General features: G+C 41.1%; 1 protein-coding gene across 2 annotated transcripts; it reads right to left on the bottom strand.

Moving 5' to 3' along the window:
- Window positions 1–8,657: 8,657 nt before the first annotated feature.
- slc38a6 (solute carrier family 38 member 6) lies at window positions 8,658–18,613 on the bottom strand. Of its 2 annotated transcripts, XM_011490345.2 has the most exons (16): window positions 18,372–18,613; window positions 16,701–16,831; window positions 16,557–16,630; window positions 16,218–16,270; window positions 16,079–16,118; window positions 14,292–14,370; window positions 12,057–12,142; window positions 11,902–11,960; window positions 11,741–11,812; window positions 10,626–10,682; window positions 10,218–10,297; window positions 10,037–10,137; window positions 9,838–9,962; window positions 9,562–9,706; window positions 9,356–9,450; window positions 8,658–8,772 (listed from the first exon to the last, which is right to left on the bottom strand). In XM_011490345.2, exons 1-16 carry the CDS (start codon window positions 18,465–18,467, stop codon window positions 8,689–8,691), a joined length of 1,377 nt encoding a protein of 458 aa, XP_011488647.1. In that variant the 5' UTR covers window positions 18,468–18,613; the 3' UTR covers window positions 8,658–8,688. The 2 variants fall into 2 exon arrangements, with proteins under 2 accessions (XP_011488647.1, XP_020569574.1); XM_020713915.1 differs by lacking the exons at window positions 8,658–8,772; window positions 9,356–9,450 and having other exon boundaries at window positions 9,571–9,706; window positions 9,803–9,962.
- Between the last annotated feature and the right edge of the window lie 61 nt (window positions 18,614–18,674).

An 18,674-nucleotide genomic window follows, 5' to 3' on the forward strand; every position in this document is an offset into this window, starting at 1 on the left:
AATTGCTGAAACAAATATATAATTGAGCCCCATTTCTTTTTTGGTTTTCCTATTACCGGTAAATTTTGTAGTTTTAGTTACAGCCTCTTCTAAATAACTTTTTTGTATTTTGAGGAAAACTGAGCTTTTAATTTCTTTTAAATGCTATTTTTTGTAGCATTTTTAATTCCATTGTTTCTGCTTCACCTTTTCTCTCTGAGGGTGCTGCTTCTGCCTCATCATAAATACCCCAAATCAAAGTTTCCACTTTATTGGTGTCAGACTTGACCCCTCGCCTCTCTCTGCCAAATGTCAGCACTCAGCGTCTTTCTGTTCCAGCTGTTGTAAATAAAGAGCTGGGGTCCCACTTTGTGCACATCCCTCTGATCCAGACTGTCTTGTAAACAACTTCTCAAACATGACCGTACTGAGCAGGAGAGGTCACAGTGATAAAGCAGGCTCACCGCACACTGCCTGGCTGCACACGGGTGAATACGCTGATGGCTATTACATGTTTTAGATCACAATAAAATACTTTATTTTTTTTATCTTGTTGCCATACATCACCTTCCATGTGGGTTTCCCTGACCAGCTCCTGTTCAGTGCTGCTCAGCACCTCAGAGTCAACGGGATTCAACAGGACTCATGTTTTCATGCAGGAAAGGCGTGTTATATATGGTTCTTGTACATGCATTTGTCCAGCAGAGGGCACAAAAAGACTTCAACTTTTTCCTCTTTGCCTTCCACCCTTGTCTTTCTCATTGCTCATCACAGTTCTTTCATGATTAAGTAACTTGAAGACCCCACAACTTTTACTTTTGTATGAGCTTTTACCCCTTGTGCTTTCCTAGGCACTTTGACATTGGGAGTGAGGTCATCTAGACCCTACAAGACAGTGCGCTGAACCTTTTTTCTTCAACTATTTGTGATCTTCTCTGGTGGTGACTGGTCACTGGTGTCCATGGATTACACAAACTGTGAAGCCATTTGAGAACTAAGAACTCGTCGTCAAGTTCAAAAAACCAGTCTGAAATGATTCCATCTTCATGACATGGCACCTTATCCTGCTGGAATTAACCATCAGAAGATGGTACAATGTGGTCATAACGGGATGGACATGGTCAGCAACAACACTCAGGTAGGGTGGGGTGTTGGAACCATGCTCAATTGTACTAATTGGCCCAAAGTGTGTCCAAAAAAAACATCCTACACACCATTACACCACCACCCCCCACCTGTACCGTTGAGACAAGGCAGGATGGATCCATGCTTTCATGTTGTTGACCCTAAATTCAGACCCTACCATCCAAATGTCACAGCAGAAATGGAGACTTTTTAGACCAGACATTGTTTTTCCAATTTTATTTTGTCCAGTTTTGGTGATCCTGTGTGAATTATAGCTTCAGTGTCTTGTTCTTAGCTGACAGGAGTGACACTCAGTGTGGTCTTCTCCTGCTGTAGCCCATCTGTGTTGTGCGTTCAGAGCTGCTCTTCTCCAGACCTCGGTTGTAATCATTTACGTTACTTTTGCCTTTCTATCAGCAAGAATCAGTTCATCATTGGAATCATTCTCCTTTGACCTCTGGTATCAACAAGGCATTTCTCAGAACTGACACTCACAGGATATTTTCTCTTTTTTGGACCATTCTCTGTAAACCCTAAAGATGGTTGTGGGTGAAAATCCTAGTAGATTAACAGTTTCTGAAATACTTAGACCAGCTTGTCTGGCACCAATGACCATGGTTTGCTCAAGGATCCCCTTTCTTCCCCATTCTGATGCTCGGTTGGAACTGCAACAGGATGTCGTGGCCATATCTACATGTCTAAATGCATTGAGTTGCTGTTATGCGATTGGCTGAGTAGAAATTTCAGTCATCAAGCAGTTGACAGGTGTGCCCAATAAAGTGGCCAGTGAGTGTATGCAACTTCATGTGTGAACAGAACATTAATTCAGAAAAATCAGAACAGCGCATCTTAATTTTCCATCAGTATACCAAAGTATTCAATTGTGCACATTTTTTTTCTTTTTGACAGTAACCCTACCCCATTTAAAAACCAGACTTTTATAAACTTTTAAACACATGAGGATTCCCTAAAATAAAAAGGCAGATGGCAACAGAAACAGGGTGCAGCAACAAATACTATACAAGTATACTCTGAACAGACACTTTCACCAAAGGATCCCAGTTTTAGACCACATTAGATCGTCCTTTAGCAGTGCAGATCTTGTTGTGTGTCTCTTAACGAATACAATCCTCTGTTGCATAATAAATAGTCTGAAAGATGGTGTTTAAAATACAAAAAAACCACCATTTATGTACCTTCCAAAATATTTTTATGTTATTGAATTACCCTATTTAGTTGACTCAAACTCTCCTTGAGAAAAATGCCAGTTTGGTTACAGTGCTCAAGGCATGATGGGACGGGGACACCATTGGAGATCTAAATGACAGTGTGCATTAGACCTCCATGAATTGATGTCTGCATAATGCACATATAGTCTTTGTGATTTGGATATCTACTAGATGTGTTCATGCCCAGTGGGTAAAGTTATTCAAAATAAAAAAAATGTACAATTTGAACAGCTCTCCTTTTTACTACAGTATTTGGCACATTACAGCCACACACACTTTTCAGTTTGAAGAGCACAAACAGACAAGCACATGCTGGTTTGGGCATCAGTTTACACTTCTTATGTCATGGTTTTATGGGCACACTTCAACATACTGTTCATATTTTGAAGCGGACAGATACGCTGCATGCATGCTTAGTTTCAGCCACCTGCAGAGTTTCCACTCTCATTTGAGAGTTTACGTCCAACTTGTTGCCCTGCACGACTCAACCCTCACTGCTCAGGTGGAGCTCGGCTCAGGCCTTTCCCAGCGCTCCTGACCTCGGTGAGAGGACTCCTGCTGGGCCAGCATGCACCCCCTGCCTCACCTTTTGCACCGCCACAAACTCAATTAGACCCATCAGTCGTGGGACCTAGCAAATGGGGGTGGGGCTTGCCCCCAACTGCAGCCTGGTCACAGGACCTCAACTTCCCCTCAGGTGAACACACATATACTCACCCACACAGGTCTTACACAGAGGACCCCTATAAATCACACTTGGTTAAAAATGTGCTTCTGCTCATTGAATGGGAAAAGGTAAACTCAGATTTTTTTTGGAAATTTTCCTGAACTATGCTGAAAAAGGGGCAACAAGTCTAAGAAAGGAAAACTGAAATTTCTGATTTCTAATTTTTATTATACATTAGAATAAAAATGAAGATTAAGAAAGCCTGTTGTGGTGAAAACTAGAGGAATGTAACAATGAGCATGGTCAGAGCTGCTTTGGACAAGGGGGGAGGGGGGTGGTCGGGGTTGGGGAACTCTGTCACAGCCCCTCCAAGATAATTAGCTCCAGATGTGAGGTGGTGTGGCCCCTGCGCCAGAAAGGCGTCAGGGCCGCATTAAGAGCTCAGCCGAGGGGCTGATGGGATCGCGCAGACACAAGGCAACCCCCCACTCGATGGCAAGAAACACAAACTGAACCCCATTTCACTGCTGACCGCTCTGGGCCTCAACCAGCACGACCCAATTCCCAGAAAAAAATTATAGCCCCATGCAAACGTGCAAACAAAATCATTTCTGCATGTTAGGACATTTACTGAAATACCATGTGATGGAAAAAAAATTCAGAAATTTTTTGTTTTTACTGTTACGCCAATTTTAATTTGACACAATGAGCATATAAAGGGGGGAAAAAGCAGCAAAAGACTAGAAAAGTTGCATAACCATAGAAAAAGTCTAGACTATGACAACAAAAGGACTTAAACAACAACTCTTGAAATCAAGATTAAAAGTATCATTCAGAGTTACTGAGATGGTTCATAGCAATCATCAGTTACTGCAAAGTTCAGAGTGCAAGGTCAGAGAAAATGAAAAGAATAAAAGCAGACATGTGCTGGGGATAGAAAAAACTAAAACATATACTGCAAGTATAAAAATTCTGTTAGAGAAAAAGATTTCTGTTTCTTTTCGTTCCTTGGCTGTTTTCAGACTGGACATATTTGGTTCATTTGAAGGGAACCAGAGTTTTTTTCCCCGATAATCTGGAACAACGTGGTCCGGGACCAGGAACCACTCTCTGAACCATCTTTACAAGTGGTCTCGGTTCGTTTCCAAATGGACTGAGCTTCCGTTTGCTCTGAGATTCCTCAGTCTGAGTACAATCCGTCCTCTGAGGGGAACAACTGAACCAAAACGGCCACCGTAGTCGATTGGCCAAATATGAAGCAACAATTGTGATGTTGCCAAAGAGAAAAGGGTCCAACAGGTTTTCTTTGTTAGATCGTTTATTTTAACACAGTTGAAAATGCTTCATAGAAACTCATTGAAATGTGATTGGATGAATTCAGACTCGTCAAAACCATTTTTAACGTGATACAAATTTCTTCTCGCTGTTTTTCCGACAATCTATATGTCATAACCACTAAGTTATCAGCATACATTCTTAGCCTTCTTCTTGCCAGTAACCGCCCTGCAGCATGCCTCCACCGGGCCAAAAAAGCAAGTAAAAAGTATTGAGCCTGACGCTGACAGAGACGTTCAAAACTTGTGAGCGAAACGTAAAGTTTGAACTAAAATCGCAGGATTTCCATAAATTCTGCCACAAGTTGATTTTGCCTCGCCCTCGTAATTCCTGACCAGGGAGTGAAGCGATCTTTGGTCACATGGTTTTGTTTACAACCTTCAGTCCGGCACTGGAAAATCCACTTGACAGCAGTCTGAATACAGACCAAACGCATGGTTCAGGACCCGGAACAAATATAGCGCACCAAACAGTTTTCCCAGTCTGAATACAAACTGAGGTCAAGTCTAGATTTCTGTTCTCGTATACTTTTACATTGAAATTTCAATTTAATTGCAGGTCACTAGGTTAAAATTTCCCTTCTTACCTCTTTTTATGTGTCAAAATAGCCCTGTAAATTCTGTAACATCATTTTAATTGCCACTTTTCATCCACAAAGGCTTCTTTGACTCCTCCTGACCTTGTATAAGGGCATCAACAAACACTGAATCAGCTCTTCTGCGTCGCTGCGTCTTTGTGAAGATGAGAGCTCCAGGAGCATATATATATATAAGTTTGAGTGGGAGTCATCTCATGTCAGTCAAACGAGCCTCTTTTCAAGGCAGCAGGAGGTTTTTGTTGCACGGAAGGCGATGCTTTTGGGAAACATGCAGCATGCAAGCCAATTCCCACATTGACTGTGGGGTGAAGGACGTCACCTATGCAGGTGTGCATGTGAACTAAAATCCGGCACCACAATGTCAAGTTGCATGTAATACTCAGAGAGCACTGAGTATTTCCATTACATTGTTTTCACCATGTGTTTACTTCTAATAGCTGAAAGACTGCGTGAAGTTCTCCCCTAATTTCAACAGGATTTCATACAAAACATTAACAAATGAGAGCAGGAACATCATACACTCTTAAGTAAGTGCAGCGTGTTGTGTTTCAAAAAGACTCCTCAGAGTAAGGAATGCTGTTACCGCGACACAAAGAGTATGTTCACTGAGGAGCGTGAAAATTGATTAAAAGCAGAAAAGTATCATGGAGTGAAGGTAAACGGAGATAACTGACAGAATGAAAGAGAAGGGAGGAAAGAAAAGAGAAATGGAAAGCACTTAATCAGTGATGACCCTTCCATATCAGTGGCATTTGCTGAGTTGCAGCGTCTACCATGACTAACAAAGGAAACCACTCATCACATCTGCCAGCACTACAAAAAAAAAAACACGTGAAAAGGCCCTTTAAGCACCGTTCAGTCATGAATGCATGTTGGGTAGGATTATGTGAGTAAACAGAAAACAGATGTTCACGTTTCAAGGGCCACTGCAGCCTAAAATCCACAACTGAACCTAAAAACACATAACTCTAACTCTGCTTTTGGCACCTCTTCTTATCACTGTGTGCCAGCGGAATCCCACATTTTTTTTAGCGAGCAAGCACGGAATGAGTCAAAGGTCGGTTTTCCTGAAAGTTGGATCGGAACCAGCTGCTGATCTCAAACAACAGAAAATCATTTTCAAAGAACACAGCCAACACCTCTAAAGACAATATCAAACTCAGACTCTACCAAGAGCCCACCAGCGCTCCTTCACGTCATTCTATCCTCTAACCCCAGGAGATGGTGTTGTCATACTACAAGCAGAACACGGGCCCAGGGTGGTTGGGGGTCAAAACCAAACAAAAGCAACCTCATCCCGAGACTCTGGGCTCATCAGGTCTCTCTAAAAGCAGCTCAGATAAAGGATCATATATGAACAGTGACATATGAAACATCAGTCGCGATGACTCAGATTAAGCAAACAAAAACCTCCAGAGACAGAATGTTTCCAACAAAAAGAACAAATATTTGAAGGAAAAATAAAAAGGAGGAAGGCAAAAAGCTAACGAGATGCTTTGAAGTGAACTTAAACATTTAGTCAGTTTCTGTTCCCCCACTGAAAACTGATTGAACATAAACGTAAAGACAAAGACACAAAACAAATCAAACCCAGTCAAATAATAGGATAAGAATTGTTATATTTTCATTAATGATTGTGCTTTCTGCAAGTTTATTTTAAACAGTTTCTAGTTAGATCGGACGTACAGATCATCTCAACTTTTTTGTTTGTTTTTAGAAATGCTTGGTATGACGACGGAAGGTTGCTTCTGGTCTTAATTGCAGTTTGCATCATTCTGCCTTTAGCAATGCCGCCCAGGATTGGTACATTTGTATTTCTGTGAGTGGCAATTTCTCTGTTTTTAATTTTTTTAAATGTAGAAACTTAAATTCCTAAAAAATGTATCACTTCAAAATTAAGGCAAAAAAAACAAAGAAAAAGAATCTCTTTTGGAAAGGTCAGAGATGGGTTTTGAACCAGGGCCTTCTGGCTGTGAGGTGAGAATGCTAACATCATCATGCAACTCATGAAAATATTTAAAGTAAATAAAAAAAAATACATAATACAAATTCCACCTTTAATAACTATTGTTAGTTTGACAACTATTCAGTAAAATTACCAGGTTAGTTATCACTTTTTACCAAGCGTCCTAAACAGCAGTGCTCTACCACAGTTGAACACTAGGTGGGAGTATTGAGCTACACATGGGTTGAGTTTTAAAGCAGATTTTTACCAAAGAAAAAAATTAGTTTAAAAAAATTGTTATAATATATACAGAATCTTCCATTTTGACCATTTACATAGATATTTAATTACTCTAAAAGTAAAACAAAAAGAGACTATGTGAGAACTTTTTTTCCCCAAAAGGGTATAAAGTAACATTTTTTTAGATTTGTAACAGCTGATTTGTCTCTTTTTTTAAGTTTGTCTGAAAAAGAGAAGGTTAAAGGGCGGAACGGCTTCCAGTCCTTGAGGGGGCAACTAAAGGGATGGGGCCACATGGTAAAATGTGAAAATCTCCCAGCTCTGCTTACTTAGAGCAGATTTGCTTCATTCTGAGGGTTAAAAAGCAGACACAAAGTGGCTGCAGGTTCCACGAGACAATCTAAATAGTGGTGTGTTCACAAATGTGTAGAGCATTTGGCTCCTGTTAGCATCAAGCTGAAGCCAGAATATGACACAGACAAGAGGCACTTCCTAAAAACACGGAACCTGTCACTCAACCCACCAATCAGTACAGATGAGCAAGTGTTAAATAAAACTGTGCATCAGAGCCAATTTTATGAATTAATACATTAAATAAGATCCACAAGGTCACAATTTAAAACAGTTTAGAATTTGTTGCATTTAGTTTTAAACTGCTTTTCACATTTCGATTCCAAAAACAATTTTACTTGGTAACAAAACTGATTTTTACCATAAACAATTTTTTAAACTGTTAAAAGGAGACACTTGAATTATAAATCACAATAAAAGTAAACACAACAAGCAATTTCCCTCTTCAGTTACAAGAAAATGGCCCTCAAAAACAGAAAATACAAATTTATGATTTTCTTTCATTTTCGAAGTGAGGATAGATTTTTTTTATCCAGAAAACAGCAAATTGACTTTACAAAATTATCTCTGCCAATAAACAAAACAAATAAAAATCATCATTCAATTTTCCTGAGCTTTTATGGAAGAGAGGACACGGGGAAATTCCCTGAAGTTATGACCACAAATAGTAAAAATAATGGCTGAAAAAAAAAAAAAGTCATCACAATAAAAGTTTTTTTGTGTACAGTACATTATTAGTGCATAAATTAAATGATAAACACGTGTAAACATTTATGATTGCGAACGCTTGTTCAAAGGTTAGTTGCTTTCTTGTATGAAATAGTGCAGGATCATCCACAAAGAGTATCAGTTATTATAACAGTTATTTAAAAGTACATTTGGTGGGGAGCCAGTTTAGCTCGTGCTGGTTTGCGGCGCCTTCCGTCCGTGAAACCAGGGTTCGACTCCGGGCTGCTCCCTGTTCCCTTCTCTACCTCTGCCGGTTCCAAGCCCGGTTTGAGAAGGTTGCGTCAGGAAGGGCATCCGGCGTAAAACATTGCCAAAATCTACCATGCGACTCGTTCGCTGTGGCGACCCCTGATGGGAGCAGCCGAAAGTGGAAGAAGATTTAAAAGTACATTTGGTATATAAAATCATCAAAACTATTTCTAAAATGAGTTTCCCTTCTTTCGTTTCCTTTTTCTCTCCTTTGGTTTCTTTTGATTTGAACCTGAGTGTCTTAAAGGGTTTTCACCAATGTGACGATGATGACAGAGAGACTGACAGTTCCCATGATGACACCAAAGATCACAAGAAGAATGGCCTGAAAACAAAAAAGGAAAAAAAAGTCAGCATTTAAAGACCCACTCAGATTATTATTTTAATCTATTTTAAAAGCGTTCCCAATGATATTTTAAATATGATTATGCCGTTTTTAGCAAAAAAAAACAAACATTCATTTTCTAGGACATACTTTCTGCAGAGCGGCAGGAGTTCATCAGAAAATTGCCTCCGAGTTATGGGCGGGTGTTGACACGGAGCAAGCCCGCTCCCACTTCCCGTCACCCATCTGTTTACATGCTCTCCCGCTAACTTACAGCCCCTCACACCCCCAACCTAACATTACTGGTGCAATAAAAATGGCAAGCTATATTGGAGGTATCCAGGTGTAAGGAGCTTGTCGCCTTCCCAGAGTATTTTTTACATCACAACAACAAGCTGTTTCCAGCTGCATTTCTTTCATCTGCTCCTAATTTACAATTATTTGAATACAGAAATACTCAGAAATGCAATTTTTAAGCTTAATTTTCGTTATAGAGGTCTTTCCATTATGAGAAAAATGCCACAAGAACAAGTTAAAAACACAATTTTGTTATTGGGAGAAGGTCATTAAACAGTAGATTTACCCCAACTGAGTCTACAGATCTCCGAGGTTGGTTGCTGATCTTCAGGTAGAAAATCCCTGGAAAAACAAACAGCAGACAGCTGGACGTGGTCGATCCTGGAGAACAAAGAGGAGAAGCTCTTGAGTTGCTCAAGAAACATGCAGCATGGTAGGAGCCTCAAACTCTCGCAGCTAAAGCTGCAACATTAGGCTTTAAATAAAACACACCAACAACTCCGAACACACTGCTGATATCCGGCACAAAAATGGCCAACAGTAGCACCACACTGAGGAGGATGACTGTTAAGATGACGTGGATGAGCCAGGAGAACTCCTGGTCTCCATACAGCAAGGAAATCACTGCTTTACGAGCCTGCAACAATCAGAGAAACATGAGATCAGGCCCAAAACTGCTCAAATGTAACTGGATTGCTTTTCAACTTTGATCAGACATTTTGGAAATTGGGACCTTTTTGAGGAAAACTGTGTGGCTGATGTACTAACAGGGAAATGAATAAGTGGTACAGTCAGCAGAACAGAGATCAGGATGGCCAGCCGAACCGTCAACACCAAGATGTCCCGAGGCAAGTAGGAGTTGTAAGCGAGCAGGAGCTCTGTCCCCACATGGTCTATAGGTGATAAATCAGACAAGTGAGGGATTGCAGAGACGGCTCTTTGACTCCATATGTCCCTGCAGGCTTACTGTAGAAGGTGAGGTAGCCAAAGAGAGACGAAATGAAGTACAGAAAGAAGCTGAGGGCAATGCCGATGTTTGCCACCTTCTGCATCCGAGCCTTAGTAGGCCTGAAAAACACCAGACATTCATCAGAGTTACACCGAGCAGTTCAGACTCATTCAGAAGCCATTAAAGCTGCAGCTCTGACCGTTCCAGCTCGCAGTAGATGGGCAGGACAGCCGTGTGGCACAAAAAGGAGAAGGCCATGGTGGGGATGGCGTAGGCACTCTGTAAATCAAATCCACCGCAACACAACCGTCATTAACAAATTATCAGCTTACACTGTTACGCAGAATGAAAGAGCAGGTGGGTTTGAGCATGAGCCACATAGTGGAAATGATTGAGCGCGCTGCTTAACATGGTGACGCAAAGTTACAGCTGAAACCGTCTCTGAATGAAGAAAACAATGAGGATAGAAATAGAGAGGGTAAATGCAAATTTTCCAGCCAAGGGCTGCTGCATAACACAGCTTTGGTTCACAGTCCAGTCATTTGTAGGTGTGCACCACTTCTCGCACCCATCTCACATAGAAAATACAATGCTTACATGTACGCACCTTGATGGAGACAACAAAGAGCTTTGGTGTGCAGTCATTCTCTGAGACATTTGAGATCTGGAGGACAAAAAATAAATAAACGTTTTGTCTGAAAACAGACTTCAACAGCATTCCCTCAAAAAGAAAAAAAGAAAAAACACTCAATGCGTATAGTTTGGTGTAAAATTTCTAGAGGTCAAAGGTTACTTCCAGGATCAGACGAGGTCACTTGGGTTTCCTGTCCTTCACGGCTGGTTTTATTCACCAAATCTAACGCGATCAATAAACCCAACATCCAGGTTTTCCCTCTAATCCCGCAGCCATGACCGCCTCCGCAGACGGCTTACCTCAGACCAATGGAATTTCACGAAGTCTGTCAAAAGTCCGGACATGCTAATAACTCTTTCAAAATAAAATGTGTACAGCCATTGTTTTTATTTGTTTTGTTTTGTTTTCTAAAAGACAAGCGTCATGGTCAGTAACTCTGCAATCTTTTTTAAACTAAAAGGTCAAAACAAGTACAATGAAAAAAAAAACCCCTAAAAAAGTACGCTAAATAAATCATTGCAACTGAAATTAAAGTTAAAACCCTATTGATACCATGAAGGAAACTTGATTTCAGAAAATGAAGAGGATTGCAAAAACTGCTATGTAACGACAAAAAAATTTAGCTTTAACTACTCAGGAGGATCTGGAAAGAATTAGTTGGACCGCTAACCAACAGCTGCAAAATGAGGCTTAATAGAATTGGACAGTGTTAAAGGCTCGATTTCAGTGGAAATGATGCCTATGACGGTGTAACGCATGTAAAATCCAAGTCTCAACCTATTTTCCTCAGAAAAGGACAGGAAATATTTTGTTTCTTTCTAAAATCTTCCGGTTCTGTGGTGTAGATGCGCTATGTGAGTTGCAATGGCAAAAATACTGTGGATATTTTAGATTTTCAAAATAAAAGGTTTCAACAGAAGAAGAATTTTTGAAACATTAATAGAACGGCCAAAAAACAGTTTCTGGACAGTGAGATTTGGTCACTCCTGATTAGACCTTAAGTGAAAAACAGATGATTGCTTCTCTCTAAGTGATATTGCTGAGTAAAAATGTGATATTTAAGATGATTAAATAAAGAAATCTTTTACCTTGGAAGTCCCATAGAGGGTGGTAGTGTTATGAGGAAGTGGACAGGGAATGGACCATTTCTTAACTACAACCTGGAGACCAGACATTACAAAAAGTCAGGAATAAAGGGGGGGAAAAAAAGAAAAAAATGCAGATAAATGTTTGGAAAAGCAAAGTTTACCACAACTGCAAAATAAAGCATGAACAAGAAGGAGATGCTGCTGGTGTAGCCCAGGAAGCCTGTGACAGTAAGAAAAATAGTTTTCAAAATAAAAGCAGAGACTTTTAACCAGTTACATTTTGAAAGAAAAATGTTTTATAGAAATACAAACGTACCAATCCTCGGCAGCATTGCTAAAGGCAGAATAATGCAAACTGCAATTAAGACCAGAAGCAACCTTCCATCGTCATACCAAGCATTTCTAAAAAGAAAAAAAAGGTGAGATGATCAATAAAAGTTGGTGATAAAGCAGGGGATTCAAAAAAAAGTAATGTTAGACAGTATCAATAACTCTGTCTGGGTGTTTAAGGCACTGTGTTCAGAGGTGGTCAAAGTCAGAACAGGTCACAGTGGAGCATCTCTGGAAATCTGCCTCGTTCTGTGCTCAAATAAAGATCGACAGATTCATCATATGGCAAAAATTAAAGGCTTAGGCTCATGAAAAACATAACAATTATGTAAGTCACATGCAAACTTTGTGCTGCTCTGTAAGCTGAGACCAGGTTTCAATAGTGGTTTTCAGAGAGGGTGGGTATTTTTCTTTGCTGTGGGATAGCCCTGGAGGTTTATTCGAGATTGGAGAAGTAGAGGAAGAGGAGGAGGGGTTGTAGGTCTGACACATGTGGAAGGCATGCCGGCTCCGCCGAGGTCGGGGTCGGCTGGGAAGGGTGCTGCCTGCCCCTGCTGTATGCTGGACCACAGCGTGAGGCCGTGAGGGACTGGCTCCACTGCTCTTTATGGGGCTTCCAGAGTTAGCAGCACCTGCTCCAAACACATCAACACCCACTGACCCCAGTTTGGCAGCTTCACAGCTGTGGCGTTAGCACCGGCGCTGATGGATTTGTTGCTGCGTCTACGTGGTTTCTGCCCCATAACCGATGCCAGCGATCTCTATTCCCATACCCGCCAAGCTTTGAGCGAAGAGCTCCAAATCAGTCGTCCCTTGACCTCTAATAGACACGCAAATGTGCAGATCACAGCTGGACTCATCCTCAGAAGGCCCCGAAAGCACTGTGGTGACGCAGGATGCTCAGAGGAGCCATGAAATGTGGAACATTTCACGCTACAAGATGAAGCGTAGCACAGAGTTAAGGCCAGAGTATGACTGCCAACAAGTCAGTCGCCACACAGCGCTGAAGATCAACAAGAAGCCGGCTGACCCAGCACAGTCCTGCCCTGGAGTCAGTGCAGCTAAAACATGGTTAGAGAAGCAAGGCAAACAAGCCTGTTAGCTCTAACAGAGAAGCTCAACTCTGTTTCCATGCGCTGATTTAAGATGAGCAAACCATTGATAATGAATGCTTTTGAACATGCAAGCCATTCATTTAAGCTTTGGTTCAATCAAGCGTACGTCTGTTAACATCCCAAAGCCGATCATTTAGAAAAAACGTTTTACTGGCCTCAGCAGCGAGATGTAATTAGAATGGCAAAACTGATCTCCCCTTGTATCAGTCTGATTCCGGGGAACATGTGTGAGAGATTTGGGAGTGAAAGCAGCACACTAATACAAAGCAGCTGTGTGTGCAGGACTTCGATGTTGATGGATGGGGCTGAGAGCTCCTACAAGTCTCTCTTAAACCAATGTGGCCAATAATAAAGTGATTGACATCCCATTCTTGGACAGGAACGAGAGGCTGCTGAGAAATGATGAGCAGCTCAGTTTGTTACCTTTTTCAAAAGAAATGAAGCATGTGAGAGAGTTTTCCCCCACATTATTAGGATTTTGAGAAAGTTAATAAAAGTTTGCTTAGCTTTATGATGCAAAACATCACATTTGACTCTTTGGAACGCTAAACGCAGAGTTTGCACTGAAACCCTGAAGATGCACTTGAAAGAAAATGGTGGTTTTCACATGTTCTTGTGGCAGTTTTCTCATGATGGAGGGCATAAACGAAGAAAATTTATCTTAAAATTGCCTTTCTGAGTTATCTTTTTGAAAAACGGTTTGAATCAGGAGCAGACGAAAAAAATCCAGTTTGAAAAATAGCTTATTTTTTGTGGAAAATTCAAAGGGCGGGTCACAAGCTCTTTGCTCTGATCTCTCAGAAACAAGGGGGGTTGGGGGAGTGGGGTTGCTCTGCACCAACAGCCCCGCCCACAACTTAGAGGCAAATTTCGAATAAACTCCTGCCGCTCTGTAGAAACTATGTCCTACATTTTGGCTAAAAGCAGCATAATCATAATTAAATGCCACTCGGAACACTTTTACAGTAGATCAAAAGATGATCAAAGTGGGACTTTAAGAAACTGTGTTTGTCATTTTAAGATTATCACATTTAAATTACAATTTTCCTGCAGTTGTGTAGGAAAGATGAGTACAGACGGGAGCTAACGGGGCTGCATGTACCCACCCTGCTTCTCCGGGGCTCAGGAAGCTTCTGATGGCTGCAGGAAGCTCTGACTTCAGGATGAACAAATAGGATGACATGGCTGTCAGGGGAAGAAGGAGCACAAAAATAAACAAACACCAAGGAGGAAAAAGCAAAAGAAAAAAATAAATTTCAAACCACAAACACAGGAGATGATTGAATCCTGTCAAAGGATGTTTACTGAGGAACTGCCAAAACGTGTGTGTGTGTGTGGGGGGGGGGTGTCACACAGTGGGTGGGGCTGCTAAACTCAAAACCAATGCTGTAGATTAGCACAGTTATGCAGGTGGTCAAATTAAGGGGGAGTTTGAGGCAGGAGCTGACGTGGAGAACTGGAGGAATGGGTGGAAAAGGGAGGAGGGGAAGCAGGAATGCTAACATAAATGATCTTTGACGCTAATCCAGGTACTTCCACTCTTTTCCAAACTCTCTAGGAAACGGGATACTTCCTCCTGTGATCAGACAGTCAATCAGAGTGATGATCGGGGTCACTTCCCGAAGAGAAAAAAAAAAAAAAAACTACAGGTGGGAAATCAGAGAACAAACACATTTAAGAAACTAAGACATAACTTTTTGAGTTCCTAAAACCCAAGACATTTCTGCCCCAGGGCAGATTTTGCACTCGCCTCTGAATAATCTTGCCCTAATCCCTGGGATCCTGTTTTTGTTTATAGAATAAAATTCCTTCTATAACCCTCCAGCCCACACAGACACAAACACACTCAATACGCCTGTTAAAGCAAAAATTATTTCCAAGCAAAAATGTAAATTGATTAAAGATGAAGCAAAGAAAAATTACAAGGACACTACTGACAGACATCACACAGCAGGGAGGATGCAATGGTGAATGGTCGTGCAGCTGGTTACTACAAACACAACACATCTATGGGAATTCCTGGTGGAAGCATACTTACATCTGTAAAAATAAATGGCCCTTGAGTGAACAAAAAGGATTGTTATTGACCAAGCGGAAAAAAACAAAAACACAACTTCTCATCATCTGTATGTAAAGTTCAAGGAAATCTGAGGTAAGCGCTCCCTGTGTGTGGTCAGCAAATACTTGGAGAGGGTGTACTACATGAGACAGAGCCGCTTTCATTTCATTAGAAGTTGGAGAGGGGCAGGCTGTAAGAGCCAGGGGCTGGTCAGTAATTAAGGTCAATTGGCCCATCAGCCTTTGGCAGAGCAGATGAATGTTTACCTAGAGTGAAGCTAATTGCACTCTTATAAAAGAGGCCGGGGGTATGGATGGCCGTGTGCTGGAGTGCTGGCTCTCACACTTGCGCACATACTGCCCCATGCTGGGAAAACCACAAACATACAAGAGGGCATGGCAGTAATCCACTCAGACGCACTGCTAATGATGCCAGAGGAGCAATCGCCTCGGCTCTTAGTCGTCTGAGGAGTGAGTGGAGATGGTGACTGGAGACAGAAGTACGGGGTATAAACCACACAGAGGGTGTGTGTTTAGGGGGGGGTTTACCATCAGCGATCAATTGAAGGAGAAGTCATGTTTCAAGCTCGGTGGGGAGTGGGGGGTGGATGAGTGGACTGCAGCTACAGGATCAGAGGTTATCGGAGAATCTTTATAATAGCCACACAGAGGGGGGTAGTTAAACCTCTGTGACCACCAGCAGGAGGCGCTGTCAGCCTCCAGAAAAAGCCCTCCTGTCACCACTCTGTTTCTTATAACAACCACATAATCGCTTCATGTACAACATGTCAGAAATAATGTCTGTTACTGCTCATTGACTAAGGGGGGGACTTACCACCAATGTTTTGGACGATGATAGTAACGCCAACAAGAACCTGGAGAGAATTTAAGAAATCTGTCAGGAGAGACTCTCTCTATGTAAAAAAAAAAAAAGGTTAACTAATGAAGCTCAGCAGCATTGGGAAAGAACTTACTTGGCCTGGTTTTTGCAAAGCTCTACCTCCTAGATCTTCATAGGAGTTGACACCTAGAGTTTGAAAAATAATCAAAAAAAGGTTATCAACACTGTGGTCTGAATGTTGAAGAAAACAGTAGCTTCTATCTTATCTGCTTCCATTATCACCTTTCTTGACTCATTTCCCAATATCACCTGATGCAACTAACCAACAAATAACAACTCAATGCAGAAGACATCATTTGTCCTGGCAGAGTGATTTAATCAGGAGGCAGAATGCTCCGGGAGTGAAGCCTCAGATGAACTCATAGGGGTCAGCTATCTGAAAATAGAGGGCATTTTTTGGGAACCGTCTCACCTGTTTGGTCACACAGTTTCAGAAGGAGATGGATGGAATATGCTGCCAGACAGGCCACCAACATCAACAGAAAGCTAAAAAAAAAGAAGCAGGTGATGACACATAGACATTTTAAAGCAAAAATCCAATTAAGAGGGGTCCTACCAGAAGCTGATAATTCCTGTGTTGGCCATGGCATAAGCCAGACCTAAAATACCGCTGCCCATAATTGCATTCATCAGGTTAAACACAGAGGAGGCAAAAGATGCTCCCGTGGACCTGCTTTGCACCAACCCCTGTATAAAAAGAAAAAAACAAAAGGGTTGAAGGAGAAATCTGGATGCTCTGCAAGAGTTTTTGGGAGGATTCCTTGCGCCAGCCTTGATGACGGATGTGATGAAACATCACTGCAGAGGCATGCAGGATCAAGGAATGGAGATGGGAATGGGACGGGGGGAGATTTGTGCTGCTTGCTGCTGGACAGCTGCCTGAGCTCAGGATAAGGGAAGCTGCCCAAACTGCTTGACCTCTCTAATGGGGGATATCCTGGACAGAACGAGTGGCAACTCCGGTGTCAGTGTCACAACAAGCTTGGATTGACCTGTGGGCCACGCAATAGCATTCACTCTGTTACTGTACTGAAAGATGGAAAGTACACCGTGACTACCACATGGATGTAAATATAGCAAGGTTGCACTTGTGTTTGAAACCCTGCAAATTAAATTACAGGGATACCAGAATATCAAGAACAGGTCCCTGAAGTACATAGGGATAAATAAGTAACCAGCTTATCCCTGTGCAGGTACCCCATGAATGGGCATTCAATTAAAAAAACAACAACTCTGAAATAGACAATGTTAATGATTCACTATTTGTCCCACTGGGTCTAAAATAAACCTGACTTAAATTTAAAAATTTTGATCGGGTTCCCCGAGGCTCCAGAAGAATCCTTCAAAATTCTAAATGTTGAACATAAATGACAATATATGACATATTTTTACAGCCACCAAGAAAAACAAAAGTTAAATTACGAGATTTTAAAGTCATAATTAAAAAAAAAACTTATTTTGTTTGGAAACTGGCCCAAAAACTCAGTCGTAACAAAATAAATAAATAAATAAAAAACAAAGACATCAGTTATACCAGAATTATACCGTTGCTTTTGTGTTTTTAAACTATACTTTCAATTCAATTTAAAATTGGTTTCATTAAACTGCAAAACATATATTTCAACCAGTGATAAGACTTTATACAATTGCATTATCCATGAAATAGAAAATTAATGTTTGTCAAAAAGAAGGAAAGTGAATTAGACAACTTGAGACTTTTGGGGTAAGTGTTTGCTTACTTAACACTAAAAACAATGGTGCTTTGGCAATTTGGAACCAACTACCTATGACAGAGAGTACCTTTTATTAAAAAAAACTAAAAATGATAAGGTGGTTTTTATTTACAATGAATCCACCAGAAGATTGTCTTTATATCAGATCTTTTTTATGTAGACATAGGATGTTTGTGGTTTATTAAATGCACTGGTCTGTAAATGAATTAAAGCAATTGTAATATTATTAAACACAGATAAAATCATAATTTAGGTTGTGCTCTCTATTTGATCCTTTATAAGGGGGGAAAGGAGCTTTAATTATTTGAAAAATCACAGCGAACTTTACGTGGACTTTTAAGTAATTGCTGACAGAGGCAGAACTAACAGAGGAACTAGTCTAGTGAAGATCATGTGACGTCCGCCATAAAATACTTGAACTACTTCAACAATTCTGACATAATCAACGTTACAGGGCTAAAAATCCCCAACACTGACAGCTGCTGAATACTCACATTTATTCCTAGCAAAGGTGTAGTGTCACTGGATTCTGAATAACCGGCTGATTCACCACCGCGGAGAACTTTATGCGAGTTTCCGTTGATGCTCATCTTCCTTCTTCGCCGACGAGTCTCAGACCACAAAAGCAGCAAACTTTATGAGTCCATGTTCTCTGTCACTTTTCAAATACTACTTATCAGCCCGTCAGCTGCTTCCCGTTGTTGTTGTTGTCGAACGTCACACGGTGCTTGCTTCCGTCGCATAATTTACGTCACCCAAAAAAATGCCCAATCCGAGAGGAGCTCTCTGTTGGTTTA

This window comes from Oryzias latipes, chromosome 22, assembly GCF_002234675.1.
Source record: "Oryzias latipes chromosome 22, ASM223467v1".
Lineage (NCBI taxonomy): Eukaryota > Metazoa > Chordata > Actinopteri > Beloniformes > Adrianichthyidae > Oryzias > Oryzias latipes.

Bases quoted from the DNA above. Each gene is read 5' to 3' on its own strand.
- slc38a6 (XM_011490345.2), bottom strand. From the start codon at position 18,467: ATGAGCATCAACGGAAACTCGCATAAAGTTCTCCGCGGTGGTGAATCA. The intron at 16,631-16,700 runs GTAGGACCCCTC...CTTTTTTTTTAG, and splicing joins ACAGGAATTATCAGCTTCTG to CTTTCTGTTGATGTTGGTGG. The intron at 9,451-9,561 runs GTGTGTTTTATT...TTTGTTCTCCAG, and splicing joins CAGTGTGTTCGGAGTTGTTG to GATCGACCACGTCCAGCTGT.